The sequence below is a fragment of the Cottoperca gobio genome, chromosome 19, assembly GCF_900634415.1.
Source record: "Cottoperca gobio chromosome 19, fCotGob3.1, whole genome shotgun sequence".
NCBI lineage: Eukaryota > Metazoa > Chordata > Actinopteri > Perciformes > Bovichtidae > Cottoperca > Cottoperca gobio.
This window is the reverse complement of record NC_041373.1, coordinates 10,616,899-10,640,296: the sequence shown is the minus strand read 5'-3', so window position 1 is coordinate 10,640,296 and position 23,398 is coordinate 10,616,899. Positions and strand designations below refer to the sequence as shown.

Genomic DNA, 23,398 nt, shown 5'->3' with positions numbered 1-23,398 from the left:
AGTGAGCTTTTATTTTCTTGTTATTAGTTAGATAATTACCTTTTACCCATAAAATATGACGCTTTGTTGGTTTTGATTTGTTAGCTCTAATGTGGGTGTTATTGCTGTCACATTTGTTTTATTCTTTAGCGCCCCCCTGTGACAAAAGATAAAACCATAAGGATGACACACATCATGTAAGATTACATAAAAGGAACTTATCTCATCAGAAGTGTTAAAAATCAAGCTGGTACAGACAGCTGGTTCTCAGAATCATCTTTTATTTGAACTGCACTGAATGCTAAATGTTCACCTTGTACAAGAAACAAATACAAATACTCACACTAAAAACAAAAACGTACTGCTGGCTGCCTCTTCTGCTATTGTCGGGACACTAAGGAGTTTCTGCTATTGCTCTTACAGAGTACAGGACGCCCCAAAGAACATGGCCTTCAATAGAACAAAGAAAATATAAGGAGGGAAGAGGAGGGTGGATCACATAGGACTATGGTTATAGGAACATTTAACTAGGCAATACAAATCTAACAGGACTCTTCAAAACTCTTTAACACCATAAACGTGGGATGCGCCTTGTATATAAAAATACCACAATGGAGAGGATGAGGGAGGAGAGAAAATATCCAGACTAACCAGATTAGTCTCTTTTTTTTTTTTTTCTCAGACAAAATTCTGGGATTAAACAATATCAGCAAAAAAGTGTTTTCCTGAGTCATTAAGAAATGAAGTTTGCTTTAACCCTTTCCTGTCTTCAGTGTGAAATGTGCTCAAAGAAGGGGTTGCCGCTAAATTCATATCAGTTGTCCATTGGCTGTCATCAGAAAGTGTCCGTTTGTCAACAGAAGAATCGGATGCAGTCACACCAAACTTAATTCTTTTTTTTTTTTTATGACTTATAAACAAATGTTTCCTTCATCACAGCTCACAGTCACACTGACACATCACCAACTCTTAACAACTAAAGAGAAAAGTTAAATACTTAGCCGGCAGCTCCCCTCTAAATCCATTTAATCTCAAAACTCAGCTACATTCAAATGTGTAAAGAAAATGTTTTGTTTAGTTTTAACCGCTGACGGCTTTAAAAGAAAATTCACACAAATTATATTGGGGCAATTTATGGTGAAGAACAAATCCCTCACGCTGTGTAGACGTGCCCTCAAGTGGTGAAATCTTGTAACTGCAACAGCTGTTCATGATGTATTATTGCCAGGAAAGGGTTAAAACCCACTCTAGATTACTATAACTGATGAGCAATCTTTTCCTTTTGTTGGACGAATGATAAATATATATAGTCAATAATCCATTTTTAGTCATTCACACTGAAGATTGAAAGAAACAAATAATAATTCTCTTCTGAGGCATAATGAGGGGCCTAAACAACACACATTAGTTACATAAAGAGGGTTGGAGAGGTGGGGAGGATCAGGAGGGAGGCGGGAAGAGGGGGGAGATAAGGTCCAGTAGCACATGATGCCAAAGTTTTTTTCTCTTGTTCGCCCATTGGTGTGTTGAGATGTGGGCCTTCGTTTCCCATGAGCTCTGAGGTGTAGAGGGGCAGAACAGAGTCTCGTCGGGTAATCCCGGAGCGCTAAAAACACTGGACTCTGTGTCCACAATCATAGGCATGTCCCCGAAGAAAAAACAACAAAAAAACCCATCATCATCAAAGAGTAAAGTCGGTACTGAACCCAAAGAGACAGAGAGTAAAAACTAAAACGTTAAAAGTACAAATTCCCCGGAACACTTCCTTTGTTCCCAGTTGCTGGCTGGTTTAACGGGCAGCCGCTTGTGTTGCTTCACTGTCTCTTGGTCCCAGTTGGTCGGTTGCTTTGTGATTGGTTGGTTATGAGTGTCGACAGGTCGGGTGGGATGTTGCCGTTCGTATCCCTTCTGCTGCTATTGCTCGGTGAGGTGCTCTCTGGTCTCGCCGTGTTTGGAGGGCTGGTTGGGCGACGGGGCCTGGGAGGGGTGTGTACCGGAGGGCAGGGTGTGGGCGATGGGCACCCCACCTGGCACCATGCCCTCTAACGCCCCTGGCATGCCACCCGGAGCCACTCCAACTACGCCCGGCGGGTATCTGTGGAAGGGGAAGGTGAGAGGTTAGTGTCGCAGATGGTGCGACTCCCAGAGCGGGAGAAGTGTACTCACAGGTTGACTGGCCCACATTCCCAACACCGTGAAAGATTCTCTGAACGAACCAGACATCTAGTGACGCTACTGGCTCTTTTCCACCACAGGACACTTTTAAGGAAACAATTAAGATTTTTTTTAGCTGCATTTCAGACTGTTAATAAAGGTTCCTGCTCTTGTACTTTCTGATAGTTTAAGAATTTGTAAGGGTTGTTTTTCTTTTACTAAAAAGTAAAAAAAAATGTATGTCAAAAAAATACAATAAAAGTCATAGTATATATATATATATATATTATATATATAACGTTTAAAAAAGTAATAGTAAATGTATAGAATGTCGTAAAATATTATATATTATATTAGATATAATATATATATATATATATATAGATATATATAGTATATTAGAGCTAAAAAGATAAGCTGCTTAATCAATTCTTAAAGTGACAGAACATTTTTCCTTTGATTAATGACTTTTATATTACCAATATATCAATTATCAAAACATTTTTCCATCGAATAATTATTTCAGCACAAAGAAATTGCATTTCAAGCAAAGATGAAACAATTTCAATCAATAAACGTTATAACTTGCCTAATCTTTATGTCGTCTTTAAAATGGGCTAGAAAAACAAACAGAAATTCAGAAAAGGGACTATTTGATGGAGAAGAGCCGTCATATTACAATATTCTGGCAGAAACTGGGAGGAAAATCCCAACAATATGGAGCCCCCGAAGGGTCACAGTGGGAATTTATTTTCTGAAATACTTTTGTTTTACTTCACAATACATTTTGCATTCCTTCTGATCCATAGAGAAACACTGAGCTGTATAATAATATAGTAATATGTCGCTGATCACTTTCAACCGTGGCTGAAGTGCACGTCTGTACCATTGCAGCCAGACAACTATCGTTAGTTAATAATTGTGTAATAAATAATAATGCTTTTTGTTTTCTAGACCCAAAGCGCCAGGATATAAAAACATTGGGCTTGTAACACTAAAATCCACGACATGCAGGGGTCGTGTGTGTGTGTGTGTGTGTGTGTGTGTGTGTGTGTGTGTGTGTGTGTGTGCAGTGAATAGATGTGTTTGTGTTGTATTGAAGCGATTGTTTTCCTGAACTCCTGCGGTGCAATGGTACCCGATCTGTCATCTGTGATCAAAGAGAGTAGACGGAGTAATGTGATATAATAAAGTGTTGCATCATCTCCTGTCTGTAGTATCTGCAGTGTGTCATAACTGGACCAACGCACTAACTGTTCCTATGTTCCTAAACTTATTGCGAAGGAATGCAAAAGTGGTTCAGGACAAACACAAAAAAAGCTTCCCATTGTGACCCCTCAGGGGCTTCTTACAATAACACCATTCAACCAAAGAGGAGGGGGAAGGACAATACAGTTCAGAGACGTTAAATCCAACAGAACTTGCCCGAAAAACCCATGAGAAGGAAAGCACGAAGCATGACTCCATCCCTGAAAGTGCCTCTGAATGGCTTCATGTCATGCTTACTGGACACTCAAAAACCCACATTCTCTGCCATCCATCTCTACTCTGTGTTCAGTCAAACAGGTGAGTACGGGGGGAAATTATAGAAGGGACACACATCACGTGAGCTAGGTGAGAGGGTCTTATCCGGGACCTCCAGACAAGAGGCCGTTGGCCCGGATGGTCGTATTTACCTGCTCCTGATCTAGGCAATAATTTTGTCTTGGGGGACACCGGATGTTATGCCCGAAAGAGTTTGGTTCACTTGGCTGCGTGAAAAGAAGCACATGGAGGCGGACATGCTGAGATCAGGAAGAGCCCACAGGTGGGCAAATAATGACCTTTCTACTACTACAGAGGACAGTTAGCAAGGGGACAGGGCACTGCATCTATAGCAGAGCACTCAGTGCATTGATAACTTGTGAATAACTTTACTACACCCATTTTAAGATAACATATTATAAAACTTAGGGGGGGGGGGGGGGTGAAGGGAATACACATGGCATTTTTAGGATTTCCTCATTAACATAGCAAGTAAGAAATTGTAATTGGGACAGTAATAGCAATAAAAACTAATTTGATAAATGGTGTACTTTATGACTCGTCCACAACACACACATTGGTTTCCCCCCCAATGATGAATGAAATATGCACAAACAAAAAGCACCTAAAGGGGGGTACAGAATACTGTGATAAACATTTCATATTTACTGACATATTAAAAGAGCTACAGTAATGCAGGGCAGCTTTCTTTCTTTTTCCTGAAATGGGACGGGGGGGGGGGGGGGTGTTTGCTAGCCATCTGCATGTTCACTCCCTACCTGTAGGCGGCGCCGTTGAGCTCAGGGTGAACACCTGGTTGATCCATAACTGCCCACGGTGCCGTGGTGACAAAGAACTCCTTGTTGACGCAGTTTCTTAAGCTGTCAGGGATACGGCCTGTCATATGAACACACACATACACACACACACACACACACACACACACACACACACACACACACACACACACACACACACACACACACACACACACACACACACACACACACACACACACACACACACACACACACACACACACACACACACACACAGTTCAAAGCATAAATCACACACTAACAGACTTCTTACAGTGGCTGGCTGACCAGACGACGACAAAGTGTTAATGAGCTCAGACTGACGAACATATCAGGCTTGGATACACAAATGCAAATTAAGATCATTTAACAATCTGGATGTTTTCTGGCAGGCCGGCCCCTGGGCCCCGCTCCGCTCTGTTCAGCGTCAGGGAGCTAATGATGACATCTATTAAGAGGTCCAGATTTAATAAAGGCTGCCCAGGGCCTATTGAAGTGGAAATGTGACATCTGGGAGAGAAAGACGTGCAACAGGTCACATAGTCGGCTGATTGTGAAGCAGTGGAAGGTAGGAGGAGGGTTTAACGTTGGGTTCGTCAGATGTTGACAATGAGCTTGCGACAGGAACAGATTTTCTTTAATTCATGTGACTGCGTACCGGTGATGGCTCTTCGGATCTCGGTGGCGGCTGCCTCCCTCATCTCCAGAGAGGCCTGCTCACTGTACCAGGCTGTGTGCGGCGTGCAGATCAGGTTCGGAGCGTCCTTCAGTGAGCCCTGAGCAAAACTACAACGCACGCAGAGGGGAAGAAAAAACAACAACAGATGATGAGAAAGTATTTTGTAAAAAGGACGCCGGAGCAATTTGTGAATTATGATGAATAAAATAAGAGATGTCCATTTTCTACGTGGTCGAGCTTCACTGTGAAAACACATTCATCATTCTGCACACAAGAGACTTTACAGCAAATTCAGTAAATGAACTGTATTTGCATATTCATAGGTTTTATTTTTAAAGGAGGAGTAAATGTAATCTAAATCGTTTGTAAAAAAAGAAAACAACATATTATTCAACACATTTGTAATTGTACGTCTTAAAGCTCGTCTAGGGGATCGTTAGGTTGTTAATGCTCACACGATGGCAACGTTGTAAATAGCAACAAGAGCGCTTTCGTCAAATAAATGACAGTTCAGCTTTGACGATCCAAAAGTTGTTTGCTTTTTACAGCCGACAGCTGAACAGTGACGCTGCATTTTCTGAAATGGAGATATGATCTGTCCACTGAGGCCCATCACACCTGCTATCACTCGCTGGTGGATTCAAACGTTGCCCTGGGCATGTCTTTCTTCTTTGCTTTGTGTCAGAGTATCAATTATGGCATTCATGTGCATCAACTCATTTCATATTGTGACTAGTTTTTCCTTAAAAAAAGAGAAAAACTGTGAAATGTTTGCGTGACAAATGTCTGGAAACATGGCCGACGGGAAAAAAATGTCACATCCTGTTATTCACACATGCCACAATCTTTTCCAAAACGTCCTTTCCCTCCTCTCTGTCTCATGTGGCATTGAACAACAGATCAGCTCCAACTCCCTCTCCACGTCTAACCTCAATCAGTTGTGTGTGCGTGTGTGTAATCGGTGGCGCCCTGAATCAGTGCCGTGTCGCGTATGATAGAAGGTCAAAGTTATGAAACGCTCTCCTGTTGGCCTATTGGGTCAGCGGATGAGTTCCAGCTTCACCGGGCTGAGTTTCAGTCTTCTCTAGCAGCCAGTCAGCTGAGCAGCCGGCCAGAAACAAGCAGCCTCCAAACTCCCTAACTGCCTCTGATGCGTGAACAACACATCGACACCAGTCGCCCCCCCTGAGATGGGGAACATGGTTCTTAGAAAGGTGGAAAACTGGGAGGAGTGTCAAACCGTTTGCCCTCTGGTGCGAGAACAGGAGAGGAAATAGAAATGAAGACTGTAGCTGAAAGCTGCAGTACAGTGACAGCAAGACAGCTAATTGTTTAACTAATTTAAAATAGTCCTGATAAAGGCCTGTTGGACGCCTGAAGGAGAGGACACACTCTTTGTTGTACCTCTCCACACTCAACCATCCATCTGCACTTATAGCTGTATTTAGTTTCCTCTGACGGGAATAAAGGAAGCTCTCCATCTCCTGAATTCCATTACCCTCCGTGCCTTGTAGGAGCCTTTTAGAAGAGTATGAGGAGTCTTTAACTCGTCACATGTCTGCCTGTCTTTCTCTTCAGCTGTTTAAGGTTCTCCGTCTCTTTCACTCTGTGTAATTTGTTGCTTTCTTTCCCTTCCTGCAAAGCCATCTATTTCCTTGTCTGCCATCTGTCTCTCTAAGTGAAGCATTCATCTGTCTGGCTTGGAGAGGGATTTGTGTGTGTGTGTGTGTGTGTGTGTGTGTGTGTGTGTGTGTGTGTGTGTGTGTGTGTGTGTGTGTGTGTGTGTACACTTACGTGAAGGGCTCCGTCTCATGAACGTCCAAGGCGGCTCCACGTATCCTGCCCTCCTTCAATGCCTGTGCGAGGGCCTTCTCATCCACCAGGCCTCCCCGCGCAGTGTTGACCAGGAACGCACCCTGACGCATCTGCAGCGCACAAGATGCATCAATACAAACAAATCAACAGAGAAGAACAGAGATACAGCCAGTTGTTTACAGACAAATGAGCAGATGTGGGTGTGTTTGTGTGTCTCGTCAGCCCGACAGTCAAATTAATCTGTTTGATCTAACGCGGGACATCAATCTGGATTGGATGTCTGCATTTAAGGGTCTTTAAGCATATTACACGGGATGGAAATTGAGATGGGGAAAAAGAAAATCTGTGACACCATTGTTGTGCCTGACACCTGAAAGATCTAGGAGACAGACAGCACCTGGGAGAAAAAGAGTGTCAGATGTGGGATAGAGAAGAGTCTTTATCCAAAAGCAGGAGATGAAATGAAGGATGAGGAGCGAGCTGAAAGATGAGGCAGCGCCACCACCCCATGCCGCTTGTGTGTGTGTGTGTGTGTGTGTGGGGGGGGGGGGGCACAACAAAAAGTGTAAGAGGGAGGAAGAAAAAAAATCAAATGAATATGCTTAGAAGAAAGTAATCCCTTAATCTTGACAAAAGCTGAAATCCAGGGGCATGAAAAGCCTTTACGCTGGCAGGCAGTCTTTTATTAGGCCTTGGTGGTTTTGACACACACACACACACACACACACACACACACACACACACACACACACACACACACACACACACACACACACACACACGTTTCCACTTTAGAAGCCGAAAGCGACTGCCAAAGACTTTTGGTGAGGAAAGAGAGGAAAGTGTTCTTTCATTGCGGCACTTAAGAGGCAGCTGAGAATCATAAGCTTTGGAAAAGACACACGGTTAACTAGGTTAGACCATTACCCTACGCCCACTTGTGTTTGTCTCCTCACATGTTTGTCTCCTCACATATTGTAACGCACACATTGCCGAAAGAAGGATACACGAGAAGACAAAGACAAAGACAAAGGAGGAAAACATTGAGTGGCAACGTGGGGAGAAGTCGACAGAAGGGAGACGGCTTCTTTAGCCCATGCAGTTCCCCGGCTCCCCTGCAGGTGTCGCCCCGGGCAGCGTCTCGGAGTGCAGTTATTGACTCAGAGAACAGCACTTTCCCCTCACAGTGCTCTCAGCCCCCCGCTGCGCAGTCTAGTCGATATATTTGCTGTAGCCGTGGGCTGGCGCTAATTGCATTTGACAGAGCAAAGGAATGAATTTGTGTCCAGCTTTGGTTGGGCTTAAGATAAAGAGCAGGGAATGTGCAGGCAGGAAGGCTTTTTTCCTCTCTTCTTTTTTTTCTACCCCCTCTCTCTTTCTACCGTCTATAATGCTCTTTAGGACAGCCTCCAGGCTGACAGAGTGGTAATACACCAGCGGCTCTGCTTGTCTACCTGCTAGATAGCGCTTGCATTAAGCCCAGGTCAGGACACGGCTGTTCAATGGGATGTTCCGCTCTGTCTGGATGCCACGCTTTTTTTTGCCTCACGTACCTGTTTGATGGTGAAGTCGTTGATGAGGTGGTGGTTGTGTTCGTTCAGGTTGCAGTGCAGGGAGACGCAGTCGCTCTGGTAGAGCAGGTCCTGCAGGGTGTAGACGCGCTGGACGCCCAGCGAGCGCTCCAGGCCGTCCTGCAGGTAGGGGTCGTAGAAGAGGACGTTGAAGCCGAAAACCTTGGCCCGCACCGCCACTGCCTGGCCCGAACGACCTGCAGACACACCAGGAAGTGAATTGTGTTTATGTATGTGCACACGAGCAGAGAGGTCAACGTTTTTGTACCATCAGCTTATGTCACAAACTGCATTTATTCTTACTATAAATGCTAACTATTAGGATTTTAACTGGCACATTTAGTACATATCACATCACATTAAAGCAGCAAAGAGATGTGAACCAGAGATAAGATGATAAGTGATTTGTTGTTGGAAAGAAAATTATTAATTAGTGATAAGTGGCGGAGGCCTGATGGAGAATGTGAGGACGCTGGTTTCTAGTGGAGGCTGTGAATCAGAAACTGAATCTGTAACATATTAGCCTCTTCTTCTGTCTGTCACCGCTCTGTTGCTGGAGCGTTTGACTCCAGAAGCGGGCATGCTCCTGTGCAGCAGCAGCTGCTGCAAGAGGGTGATGGAGATTTGGATGTCGTTGTTGGTGAACAGGATCGAGAAAGGTCCTTTACGCTCTCAAAGTCCTCTCTTTGTCTGAGACCTAAGAGACTGAAGACTAAAGACTCCATTATTCTTAAGCGATCACAGTATATTTCTTTCCAATCAACCTTCCCTGAAGTGCTATGTGTAGCCCTGTGTTACTTTATTCCCTATAATTCAGAGAATATTATTTGACCACTCACAGAGTAGAAAGTAAGAACTTGTTGCATTCGGCTGCTGGTTCTAAGTGCGGATTGAAATAGCAATAAAAGCATCAGCAGCATCAGCAGCATCAGCAGCATCAGCAGCAGCAGCAGCAGCAAGCATCAGCAGCAGCAGCAGCAGCAGCAGCAGCAGCAGCAGCAGCAGCAGCAGCAGCAGCATCAGCAGCATCAGCAGCATCAGCAGCAGCAGCAGCAGCAAGCAGCAGCAGGGGAATGAGTTTTTCACTGTGAAACAGAAATCGTCTTGGGGCTGCACTTCAATCTGATTTACCAAAGCGGTTTCTACAACAATTTCCTGCCTGCGTGATGGTTAGAAAATTGGTGCAAAGTGGTGGATTTAGAGGGAAACGCCATCTCTTTGATTTGGAGAGTTTTACAATAAAGCCTGGTGTTGACTGATGGTGTTCTCTGTATCTGCAACTATCTCTAATTCCAAATGATGTTCTGTAGCACTCGGAAAACTGTTACTGTTTTTGTGTGGCTTTTTCCTTTCATGTGGAGAAACTGGCGAATCAAAAACGTTTGTTCCCTTTTTGTGTTTGTAAGCCCCCCCCCCCCTCTACCTTCCCACAGCAATCAATGCCACTAAAAGAGAGAATCTACTGTAACCAGGAGGGTCTCCTGCAAAAACTCTTGGTGGTAGTCTTTTGCTTTGTGTTGTTCATTTATCCACAGTCAAAAGGGTGAGGACGACACTCTGCACTCAATTCTGAGGTCACAACACATTTTCAACTCTGTCTGCTGCGATGCGGCAGATGAGGTGGTGATTGGTCAGGGCCAACATGAAGGGAAAGAATGTTGCTTTTGTAAAACAGCCCATTCAGAGTCAATGAGTGCAGCTGGCAGTCAAAAAATGGTCATGCTGTTGCTGCGGATTTCTCCTGAACAGATTATTGTATTGGTGAATTTACTTCCATTCTCGATATACAGTATGTCATGATATCGCAAATGCAAAAAATAGCATACTGCAAAGGCTAACTCCCGCCAGCATAACTCCATCCACTGAAGAAGAACATGAGATACAGTTGAAAGCACCAAGAATAACTAGTTAATGGACCTTTAGAGATTTAGGGATTCTTTATTGTTTTCAAATGTGAAGAATAAACCTTTACGCTCAACTTCATAACTAATGTTGTTTTTAATTACAAAATCATTAAATCGGACGATATACATTTGTACAACAATAACATGATCTGACTGAAAGATTATTAACAGTAATACCGAATTATCTGACTAACATAAACACACCCACTCTCATATTAAGTGATCAACTTTATTTCTAAATATTTTCAGTAATAATAATTTGTACTATGACATACTTAATAATAATATATAAATACTTTTGCAGTAATGTATTTAGGGCGGGGTAATATATCCATATTGTATTGATATTGTGATATGGGACTTGATATCGTCTTAGATTTTGGATATCATAATATTGAGTGTTGTCTTTTCCTGTTTTGAAGACTGCATTACCGTAAAGGTTACCAGACGGTTCTAGCTTACTGACGATTATTTATCAAAAACGTTTTATGAAATATTTTATGAAATATAAATATTAAATAAATATTGTAGTCATCTATACAATATTGTTGTAATACATATAGTATTTGATATTGATATTTGATCATAAAACCAGAAATTAAGTAGTCGATACCAATACCAGCGAAATTCTACATTTCTCGCATTTCTCCCATGTAGCCTACTGGAACATACACTCCTTTATTACGTTTGCTACTGTTTTTGTCTATTATCTATTTTATATTGCTGTGAAAACATCTCCTTCAAACAACTGTGTTTATAGAAAATTACATTTGAACACATCATGATAACATTATAATTTACCTTCAGCCAGTACTTATTTTTACTGAGTAGAGCTTGAACACACCACAATGCAAGTCGACGGCACCTCTGTTACCGGCTGCTACCATCGAACGTTAACTAGCTCTATTCCTGCTGATTTGTGTCGTTTACAATGTAGTATTGTCAGGGGTAAAGTAGGGCGCGTCCTTTCGGATTAGTCTCAAACCGCCGGACGAGTAGCGTCACTGTTTCATAATTTTGGCATTGATCTGATACCGAAGTATTAGTTATCGTGACATCCCTATCACCAGACCAAATTGTATTCATAATAACTAGGACAACAAATAGAATACGGTGGGTACACATTTGTTACACATCTTATAAATATCAGATTACATTTGAGTTTTAGGCAAAGATTCCACTCCAACTGCCTCAGTTTGTGAGTGCAGGACTGGTATCCTGTGAATCCTTTAAGCTGAAGGAAAAGGTGGCTTTATTCCTTAGATAAAGTATTGTGATTTAAAAGTATCCTTCTGTGATCATTTACACAATTCAAAATACTTCTTTCTGAAAATGTAATCTCATTGACAGCAAACTAATTCAGGAAGTGATAGCCAAATCAATACTATTACAAATTAATGTATTCTTAAGAAGCCCGACACTTATGTTAGTGTAAAGGAATAAAACCGTGGCGCGATTGTTACTTGAGGTAACTCCTGCGTCTATTGTTGCCCCAGAGCCAGAGGTTTTCTTCTTTTCATTCGGTGTGTTTTCAGCCTACATAGTCGTGCAGTTGGCTGTATGTGCACAGTCCTACAAACAAACACCAGGAGGCCTTCGCTCTCCCCAACCTCCCGCTGACAATGGACATTGTTTTGGAGATGGCTTGAGCCAGAAAGACTAGGAGAGGAGGCTGGAGGTGGGCGGATTCAGTGAGAAAGAGATAGATTGGGGGTGAATTCTCCCTGGCAGGACCTGCTGTTTGGGCACAGTAAGTCTAGGAGGCTGTCTGGGGCCTGTAGGGGAGGGGGAGGATGTGTGTTTGTGTGTGTGGGGAGTGCATGTGGACACAGATAAGGTGGCACTCTGGAAAGGATTTTGAGAGGACAAAGCGTCCGTCAGCCCACTGATGCTGAGACGGGGTAGAATGATGCACAAACACACACAATCGGCATTAAGAACAGGTGCAGGGAGGGGAAAACACACGGTAACAAACACACACAGGCGGAATCCAGTCCACCATGAGGGGCCCGATTATGGCAGGGCAAGGTGTCGAGGGACCGCGGTGACAGAGAAGAAGAGTGCAAAACAGAAGAAGAGAGAATAATGGAGATATAATGGTGAGCATTAGAGCGGTGGGATGAGAGAACAGTGTGGCGGAGAAAAGGGAAGCCAGCCCGGAGGGAGGCGAAACAGACAACCTTGAGATAATCTGTGGGACGGGCAGAGGGGGGGGAAATAACCTTATCAGGGCAGGAACACAGAAGGCACACTGAGCAGAGAGAGGATATACAAACACACAACAGAGAGCAAGGAAAAGAGAGTGAAAAAAGATAAAATGACAACAGAAATAAGAGGAAAAGTAAAAAGCAACGACAGAGTAAATGATACTAACCGAAGCCGATGAGGCCGAGGGTTTCGCCACGGATGCGGGCGGCGCCGGACGCCACCTCGCGGATCTGCTCCACACTCTGGACCCGCGTGCCCTCCCGGAGAGCCTGGTAGAGCCAGGTGTTTCGCCGGTAAAGGTTGAGGATGTGGCACAGGGTGGAGTCTGCCGTCTCCTCCACAGCTGCCGAGGGAATGTTGCACACAGCAATGCCTAAAGAAAGAACAACAAACGCACGCACACACAAAGCACAACAGTTGGAAATTAATCTAGTTTGCTTTTAAGACAAGAATAGGCACTATTCTATCTAAACGTATACAGGCATAATACAGCAAGGTTTAGACACTTTGTCCAGATCTCCTCCAGTAGAATGCTCATAATTGTGTTGCCGTCAGAGTATTCAAACTTCTGACCTTGTGGTATTACCTCGTCTATCCTCCAACAACACAAAGAATTCCATTATCGACACTTAAGCACTTCTGCCTGCCCTTGCTCTCCTCTAATGTCCTTATCCCACTCTGTATCTCAGAGTAACAGCACAGCCGTCTATGGACTGCAAAAAAAATAAAAATAAAAAAGCCAGAGCGCACTCAATAAATGACCCCTTTTCTTTTCCCGAGAACAGCCGCCATATCAGCGCCGCCTTCTCCAGGCACGATAGCTTTTGACTCCTGCGTTGCGAGGCAGAGCGCCTTCGGTGAGTGGGTGGCAGTTAGACACAGTATCTCGTATTGGCAGGAAAATGGCAGCTTTGTCAACTGCAAGGGCTGTTTGAGCCACCAGCCTGCTGATATAAGCCTGGGTGGTGGTACAGAGAGAAGACTGAACTCTCCTCTCTCTGTGCGTCTTTCCCTTTCTGTCTCTTTGAACATTCTGCCTCACAGTGGGATGTCCACCATTCCTCTGACTCTTTAATTCAGCCTTTGAAAAAATCCATAGTTAAAAAGAACCAAGAAACGATTCACATGCTGTCTGTAGCAGTCCACCATTAGGCAAAGTCACTCCTTATATATTGTATCCTTAATGTGACTAAAGTACCATTTCTATTCTCGGGTACATACAACAGCACTAACGCCACGCTTATGAGTCAATACGCGTTCGTACCTAGCTCTCCAGCAGCCTTAATGTCGATGTTGTCGTAGCCGCTCCCGATGCGGATGATGATGCGTAGGGCTTTGAACTTTTCCAGGTCCTCTCTGGTCAGGGTGATGGTGTGGTACATCATGGCTCCCACTGCTTCATTGAGCACCTGCAGGAACACACATTCACAAAGCTTTAGGGCCGCACCAATAATAGATTATTAAATCGCTATCACGATTTTGGCTTCCAACAATTAGATGCACACGATTGGGTGAGATATTGATGTTTAAGATGCGTGGAACACACTGCATATCGACATCAAGCACTTCTTAAAAGTAACAGCCAGACATCAGGGGACGATCAAGATGCTTTGAAGAGTATGGAGTAAAGTTTTGCTTTCAGGAGATGCACTGTGAATAAGGACCAGGACTGTAGGCATGGCAGTAAAAGCAGTGCTGTTTCTTTATATGTGGAAGTGCAAAAATAGTTTGTGAATGAATAATCCTGTTGAATAATCTTGATCTAAATGTTAAATCAAGAATAATCGAGATTTCCGTTTTGCCCGTAATCGTGCAGACCTCCAAAGTTTAGTGTGATAACTGAATTATACGCTTTCTCAATGACAGCATTTCATTAATTAATGTGCCATATATCATTTTATCTATTCATTCATTCATTCATGCAGCAACATGGCCATTAGTCCATTTGAGTTAATAGGAACTCATGACAATCACAAGATCACATTCCTTCCAGAGGAGCCATGAAAATCACATCTGCCATGACTCCGGACACTTAACAAAACGTTTGAGATTTCACTACAGACATCACATGGTCACCAGCTGCATTGACACACTGTCTCTTTTACAGACCGGCAGTGAATTGGACAAACTTGCAAGTATGGTTGTATAGATCAATTTGACTCGACTTGTATTACAATTTAAAGTTGGCAAAGGGAGATTAGAAAATGTTTCTCCAAGACAAATGTGAAATCTCAAATTATACTCCCCCAGTGACGTCACCAACCCTAAAATGTACCCGCAAAATTGAACTTGGATGGTGGGGAAATGGACATGGGGGAGGGGTTAATAAACATGGTGCTGTTGAGTCCAGAGTCCAAAATCTAATCTGTTGTTCCTCGCCTCGTAACCTAACTTTGGTCCAAATTTAATTCAATTCTGTTAACAAGTTGTTGAGATCTCCTGCTTAAAACCAACCTTGGTGAAGAAAATCACAAAATGTTCGCCTCAGGATGAAAAATAAATTAATTCTGTCACCTCTGGGGGGGCGCATCCCTGTGAAACGCTGCTCTGCTACTTGACATGGACAAGGTGACCTGGCCTGTTGTGGATCTAAACTATTCCCCCCCTCAGTATCAGCTGCAGACCCTGTCAGCGCCTAAATAACTGCTCTGCATTCACCGCCAGCCAAACTGCATTAGCCCTGCTGTGATTAGCAGATTAGGTCTGAATCTCCATACCGCTCTGTTGGAGCAGTTTACCGGACAGGCCTTCCAGATACTACTTCAAGGTTAACACACACACACACACACACACACACACACACACACACACACACACACACACACACTTTTTGAGCTAGAGAAGGAGTCTTTTAGCGTGAGCATTGAAGGTTTTTTTCTTTAGGGAATATCCACTCTGAATGTAGTTCACTTTAATGGAAACTCTGATCCAATCCATATCCCCCCCTCTCCAGTGTAACCAAAGCCTTATTGCTTTCAGCGTCTACAATTTCGGACGATGCCTGGGCTTTTCTGACGAGGCAGCGAGGCCTCCCTCTCTGGCCTGGTTGAGCGTAAGAGACAGAATATACTGTTGCAAAGGAGTTTCGATTTAGTGATACGCGTACTGTACAGTTTAGTGTGTGTATGTTTGACTCCGTGGCTCACTGGGGACGGATTTAATGTCCGTGAGGTCATCCCACTAGCGAGCAGTGTGGATGTCGTGTGGATGACAGTTGGTTGTAACTCTGACGACAGACTTATTCCACCTGGCAGGACAAATGTGCTGCTCAAAATGTTTGTTTTTTAGCTGCTCAAAAAGGGTGATAATGCCACGATAACAACCCTAACCATTACACAAAAAACACTGAAGAGAAAGCTGTGATTCTTTATTGATTGCACCTTTTAAATCCAATTCAGCAGCAGTGAAGCAGAGATGTGAGTAAAAGAGAGAGGACAGTTTATAAAAATACAAATTCTTTGTGTGAATAGACGGCAAAGTAAAGCCTCAATAAATCAAAAAAAGCTGTACACTTGAGTGAAAATGGATTTAAAAGAATAGTTTGACAAGCAAACCGTTTCCCTCTAACGCGTAATTTAGACATTTGTTGACATTTCATAGACTCAAATCAATAGATTATTTACGTACGTAAGGAGTCATTAGTTGCAGCCCTAATCTTAACACGACAATTGGATAAAGAGGCAGTGTACAATGTGAAAGGTGATGTTGACTCTGGGCCATCATCCAGCTTCTAGAAGCCACATGTGACAGTGAGACACGACAACTGGGAGAAGTTTGGATGTTGGAGCGCAGGTGCTGCGTGCAGGATTTGGTCTCACTGAAGTGCTATAGTAACGCGATCTCGATCAGCGTTCGGCTGTGCGTTTCATCATACCCCTATCACCCTAGAAGAAAGGGATTACTGGGCAGACGACCTGAAATAACCTCAGGGGCCACTTTTTATATTCCACCTTGACAAGCCTTTCCCATGAGCTTCTGTATTTTCTGCTGCGGATGGAGGAGAGTGTGGCAGCTGCTGTCTGGCCTGAAAGCATCCTACTGAAACTCCCTGAATTATCGGCGCTGCATCTCCGCATCCAATGCCGCAAAAAAAAGAAGAGATTGGACATTTTCAATCTACACCACCCCTCCGGGTATCTAGACCGCACGTTATTACTGTGAACTGCTGAATATGCTGGTGAGGTGAACATTACAATCATGTTTTTCCTGATAAGGCAGTGTTAAAACAAACAAAAAGCTCTCCGCTCCCCGCTTCTCCTCACCGCCCAAGGTCTTTGATTGAATTGATCTCTATGTAAATGCTTCGTTTTTAATATGTCCCATTTTCATAAAAACAGCGAGAGGAAAGATGTAGCGGCTCTCACTCCGTCTGCAGATGGAGAGATAGCAGTTTGGAGATACCCATCTCTGTGGCCATATATTGTTTTGCAGCCACGGCGCTGCATAAAAAGCAATAAAGAGCCTCTACAAGCCAAAGTAATTACACTGCATTCCCGCCATACAAGACTCTCTATTAGAACAATGGCACTGATATAGGCATCACGCTCTGTGCCACAATGTGACATTAAATCATAATGAAGCCCCTATATTTTAACTGGCGAGTGCGTAAGGGGCCAATATAACGCGCTTCACATCTCAGAGCTGTGATAGGGAGGGAAAGAGGCAGGCATGGGTGAGCGACAAGCTCCATTCCTCCATCAACTTTCTGCCGCTCTGGTGTGGAGCAGTGTGAAAGTAGAGAGTGTGTGTGTGTGTGTGTGTTTTCTACCTTCTCGTGTATCTCCTGTGTGGACTGAGCGTCACAGAAGGCGACAGTCGCCAAGTCTTTCAGGATGGGCATCTCCACGGTGCAGTCGCGCCCGTCCAGCAGCGCCACAAGGGGGCGCGGATGCATTGGCCCGTTCATGATTTGGGGCCGAATACCTGGAGACAGATGGAGGAGAGAAGGAAGATTATTTTGGGTACGAGAGAATGAAAGAAATAGTCCCTACGGAAACATTTGTGTCAAGACCCTACGGTTGTTTGGTCAATATGATTTCATTGTGGCGGTGATACAAGTGTCAGGTAGCCCAAAACCATCTGCGTGTGTAGACGCCACTAGGTTTGAGTGAAGAAATGTATTCTCGTCTCATCATTTTGTCGCACCCTTTAAGCTCAATTCTTTTCCCTTTCTACTCGTGATATGGTTGGTTTAGTTGCGACAGATAATCATGAAGAGTATTACAAACGATTATGCCAAAAATCTGTAAATACGTAATAAAAAAATGCAAATTGACGCTCTTGCAAAGTCAAATTATTAGACTGCCAGCTGGAGTCAAATGTTTTTATTTCTGCTTTCTTGAAGGAGAAAAAAAGATTGAGATGATCATATCCTCCTGTGTGGGTGTGTGTGTGTGTGTGTGTGTGTGTGTGTGTGTGTACATCTGCTGATTAGGAAACAGCAGTAGGCAGGGCTTCTCCGAACTACCAAGCGTTGCTCAATAAATCAATGCGCCTACTCAAGACTGGATTAGACCACTGCCTCACTTACAGGAATCCTCTCGGTCTCACGGCTCGCAAACAATTACATCACACACACACAGACAGCCGCACACAGGTTTTACGCACACACCCACTCACTTGTGTGTACGTATGACAACTGCACACTAACACACATACACTTTTGTTCTCATTTCAAGAGAGAGGATCCTACATTTGCCTCGTGAGTGGAACCAGCAGCTGTGGGGGGGGGCCTTTAGAAAGAAGCTTCACTGCTGCCCTTCCTCAAAAAGAGCCATGTATCATTGAAATGGAGAGCGTTGGAGAAAAAAAAAAAACCCCACAGCCAACTCACATCTGCACTTCAGCGCACTTGACAAAGTCCGCGTCGCAATTCAGTTTTTTTTTAAAAGCGCCGAGCTCCCCAGTGGGCCGACCTTCTCACACGTCCCCGCTGAAGAAGACGTGTCGGACCGAGATAGCTACGTGCGCTGCTTCATGCAACGTTAACATCTCTTGTTAAGCAGGCGCATCAATATTCATATTGCTTCTGAGCGGAATGAGATGGAAGGACCTGAGAAGAAAAGCAACTGATCCCCTCTGAGTACTGGCGCCCTAACACTGACCAGGTCATGATCCTCACTCTTAGTCAGCAGCTATGGATGTGTCCAAGCTGGCAAAACATATCGCTCCATAAGAGACCTAAAGCAGCAACATCCCTTACGGGGGTGTTTGTGTGATTTCATGACATCACTTTCTTATCTTGTGTTTTGCTGTTCTCTTCTAGTTTGCTGATAAGATCAGCATCTGGATGCTTAAGTGTGACACACGCAGGTGTGTGTGCATCTGTGGGCTCTTAAAGTTATAAAGTTATCCCGAAGATTACGATGACGTCAGACTCCGGGGGCGAGATAAGGAGAAGGGTGGAGGAAGGGAAAGGAGAGGAGAGGTGGAGGAGTGCTCATTAGGGACAAACTCAGTGGGATTACTGCAGCAGAGGAGGCTGATTAGGGCAGATAAAGGTGAGATTAGCAGATTTAAAATGGAGAAAGTTGTGTGTGTGTGGCAGGACTGAAACGCACAGTGGGGAAACAAACCGGTGGGGGGAGAGGAAAAACGGCGAGACAGAGAAATAAAAAATGTCATTATAAAAAAAAAAAAGCGTGCTTAAAAATAGACTAAACACAGCCTGTTGGCCTTACGAGCTCTCAGGAGACATCAGAGAAGAGGGAGAGAGAACGAAAGGAGAGAGAGCACATAAAGGACAGAAAAGAAGGACGCAGAGAAAGCATTCAGAAAGCGAGTGTGGGGCGGGGATCGGAGCGGAGGTGTCGTCTCCTCCTGTCTTCCTGCCTATTGTCATGGTGATCACTTAACAGGCTTTGGCTGCCAGTTTTAATGCACTTTATTTTTGGCACCGCTGGCATCTGCGCCAAAGAGTTGAGGTCGGAGGCTCCCCTCACACTCCCGGTGCAAAGGGCAGAGGAGATGTATTCTCTCCTGACAGACAGACAGACAGACAGACAGACAGACAGACAGACAGACAGACAGACAGACAGACAGACAGACAGACAGACAGACAGCCGCCTCCCCCATCCTCCTCCTCCTCCTCTTCACCCAAAGCCCACCACCATCACTGCTTCCATGCCTACTTATCACATTCTCTGTTCAAGACGGGTGACATGACTGCGGGAAAGGTGAGGCGTGGAGACTCGGCTGTCTGTGCCACATCTGCAACTGACAGCACGTTGAATATTAATGTAGGCAGCTGGGCGGTGAAGACAGAGTCCATTACACCAAACCGAGGTGAGGGTGTGAGAGTGCGCTCGTGCATTTAGTGCCTGACCACGTCTGAGAGGGTGCACAATAGGCATACAAAGCACTGAAATTAGCTTATTAGTTGAACATTCGTACAATGTACAATTATGATAATTGATTAATTACCAAAAAATACAAAACAGCCACTGATTTGAGCTTCTCAAATATAATGATTATCTGATTTCCTCTGTTTGATACAATTGTAAGTTGAATATCTTTGAGTTTTGGACTATTGATCAAATAAAAAGGCATTTTCAAAACATCCCCTTGAGTTGAAGCGATAATTAAAAGAATCTTTAGCTCCAGCACTAACGTTGAAGTGCGAACAAATAGTTCCACATCCAGCATACACTGAGTAACATTAGCATTTATTTGGAACGCTAAAATACTTTAGTCCACGTAATGAAAATAGGTCTATTATTCACTTTCCTTTGACCTCTGCTTTGGTCTCCACCAGTCTTTCACCAGCTAGTTGCTAACCACTGTATGACCACACAGTGCTGGCCAGATGACATATGTTGGGGTTATCAGTTTGTTTGCTCAAACTCACATCGTAAACGTGCAGGAGAAGCCAAAACAATGAGAGAACAGAGGATCGGAACCGCTGAGTTGATTGATTTCAGCATCCTACGCAACTTCTTTCACATCACACAGTCATTTCATTCAAAGAGGATATCAAAAAAAGCCTGATCAATGCATTTGCAGGTTTGCCGCATGCAAGGCTGTCCTTGACTCACAGAAAAGGCCCAGAACACCTGTAACCTTCTCCCCGCTTCATGTAAGTCAGTAGTTACAGGCTTATACAGATTATAGACAGGCGTGGGTGTGTAGGTGAGAGAAGCTGTGGGTGAGGCAGTAGGGGAGAAGAGCGGCTGGCAGGCTGCGTCAAACCCTCAGGCAGAAGTTAGACAGGCTGAACTCCATGAATCATCCACTGAGTTTCTCTCTGACCTTTCAGTCTCGTACTCTTTCAATCTCCCTTCTCACCGACTCTTCCACCGTTACATTTCCCCATATCTTCTTCTGCAGCGCTGAATTTTCCCAGATCTCTCCCTGTACGATAGCATCTTCTGACAGCTCCTCCCGCGTGCCGCTGTCTAGCTCTGTATCTGTGTTCGCTCACCATGTATCCGCTTCTCCTTCCTTTATCTCCATTTTCACATACATCTCTTCCCTACCTCCGCTATCATTCCTCAATTGTAATCACCAGCCCTCCTTTCACTGCCATCCTTTCACCTCAGCTGTCATTCCTTCTCCTCCTTTTCTATCATATTCCTTCCTTCCCTCACACTCTGTCTTTCTGTCGGAGGAGCCGGAGTGTGTATTTGCGTGCGTGTGTCCTCCTGTGTGACTGATTGATTGTCACTCAGCTGATTTTGATGGAGAGGAGATGATGTATTTGGGCAAGGGAAGCAGGGAGGTGACAGGCAACACTCCCCTTGTGGTACACTGACAGCATGTACATCAAACCGGTCTTAACCAGAACCTCTGGGTTTGTCAGCCGCCCAATACCACGGTTCTGATTAGTGATGCATTCATGACACCCTTCTCAGCACCTTTTCTCTCTATGGAGATACTTGTGCGTAATTATCTGGAATATTATTTCATGCGTTAAAACATAAATGTTAAAACTTCATGATATTAGAAACTCAAACAGGCAGGTTATAGAATGTGCACTGTCACAGGACTTTACTGAGGATGATACAGTAGATTGAGAGTAATATTCTTTAATCTTTTCATTCGTTTCACCCACACGTCTTACGGCTCAGAAAAAGTCTCGAGTATCAAATTGGGCTAAATTTGGTTAAAAAGTGAATGTTTTTTTGATATTTTACAATCTAGTTTTGTCCACAATTTAAAGATATTCAGTTTAGAGGAGCAAAGAAACCAGAAAATATTCAGATTTAAGAAGCTAGAGTCAGAGAATTTTTGCATTTCTTTTGTTAGCGAATCATTTAATAGTTGACAACTAATCGATTATTATTCTTTTATATTCATATAAGTCAATGTTATGCATAAAGTGCATCAAATGTCAACAAATGCACACATTGAAGGCAGAACTGGAGGAGGCAGCGTGTGCTCTTAATTTCTTTCCTCCATTAATTAATCCCTCTCATTTCCTTTCCTCTGTGTTCTCTCTTCCTCTTCTTGTTGCTAAACTGTTGCCAGGCTGCGAATGTGTGTGTGTGTTGATTTGGGAAGAGTACATTTTCCCTGACAGAGGCAGCTGCTGTCGTGGGTTTTACCTGCCAAGGGAATAAATGCATGTCTACACACACACACACACACACACACACACACACACACACACACACACACACACACACACACACACACACACACACACACACACACACACACACACACACACACACACACACACACACACACACACACACACACACCGCAACTAATTTTCTTCATTAGCAAATAACCTATAAAATGATTTGGATGAATACAAAAGATTTCAAAGAAATCAACACTTCCTTGTCGCAAGTAACCAGAGCTCAAAGTGATGTTAGCTGGGTAATCCAATAGTATTCCATTAACAGCCACATCCCACTGATGTTTCTCTACATGCTAATTATTCATCTCCCAACGACAGGACAAAACACATCTGCCTCCCTTGTTTTGTGAACAATTGGTATCCTTACCACTAGATATTATTTTACTAAAATATTTTCAAGTTCCTGTACTAAAAGGTGGTGAGCTCAGTTAGCAATCTAAAAAAAGATGTATTTTTCTCAATTAGATCACACAGTTGTCAAATTAGAAACTGGGGCACAATGAAAATTATTTCGGAAATCTAGGTCTCCAGTGAAGATGCTTTAGACCCCTTGATGTAGATTACAAGCATTTATGAGATCACACTTGTTTTACTTTTCTTTATTTATTTTGCTCAATCCATCTCAGTCATCAGTATTTTAATTCTAATCATTCCTTTAGAAAAATACTTGTGGAACCCGAACCCGGCCCGGGCTAAAGGCTGCGGTTCCTGAGCCAGCAACACTTAGTCAGAGTCTGGCAGCAGGACGCAGCAGAGCGACGCAATGGGAGATGAGGCCAGAGTTTCCATCATGTGGGGAGGAGAGCTAAGAGTTTCTTCCTACCGCTGGCCTCTGCTCTTGGTGTTATGTTGCCTGTGTGAGGCGAAGAGGGACCAGAAGGGAACAGGGACACGCAGTTGTGTTGTCATAAAGGGAGGCGAAAGAAAACACGGAGAGGAGAGGAGCGAACACAGCAGCAGAAGTCACTTTAGCCGTCCGCCATACGATCATCATCTGCTGCCACCGGTTACCTAGCAACCCCAAGCTGCTGTTTGCAGGTGGCCCCTTTTTGACAACAAGGCAGGGTGGGGGGCAGGGTGGGGGCGGATGCTGCTGCTGCTGACCGACAACAGTTACGGCCATTTACTGAGCCGCCCTGAGCAGCTACTGTACTGAAACATGA

The 23,398-nt window shown here is 44.0% G+C and overlaps 1 protein-coding gene across 6 annotated transcripts in view; it reads right to left on the bottom strand.

The window, feature by feature from the left end:
• Positions 1–240: 240 nt before the first annotated feature.
• The window catches only part of ctbp2l (C-terminal binding protein 2, like), an 88,352-nt gene continuing 65,194 nt past the window's right edge, over positions 241–23,398 (bottom strand). For all 6 annotated transcript variants that reach the window (XM_029456141.1, XM_029456143.1, XM_029456145.1 and 3 more), the window contains 8 exons: positions 17,421–17,575; positions 13,917–14,061; positions 12,819–13,025; positions 8,523–8,737; positions 6,949–7,079; positions 5,134–5,261; positions 4,437–4,554; positions 241–2,074 (listed from right to left, as the gene is read on the bottom strand). In XM_029456141.1, coding sequence (XP_029312001.1) covers positions 1,894–2,074; positions 4,437–4,554; positions 5,134–5,261; positions 6,949–7,079; positions 8,523–8,737; positions 12,819–13,025; positions 13,917–14,061; positions 17,421–17,575 — 1,280 coding nt within the window. In that variant the 3' untranslated portion in view covers positions 241–1,893. The remainder of the gene's footprint in view (positions 2,075–4,436; positions 4,555–5,133; positions 5,262–6,948; positions 7,080–8,522; positions 8,738–12,818; positions 13,026–13,916; positions 14,062–17,420; positions 17,576–23,398) is intronic.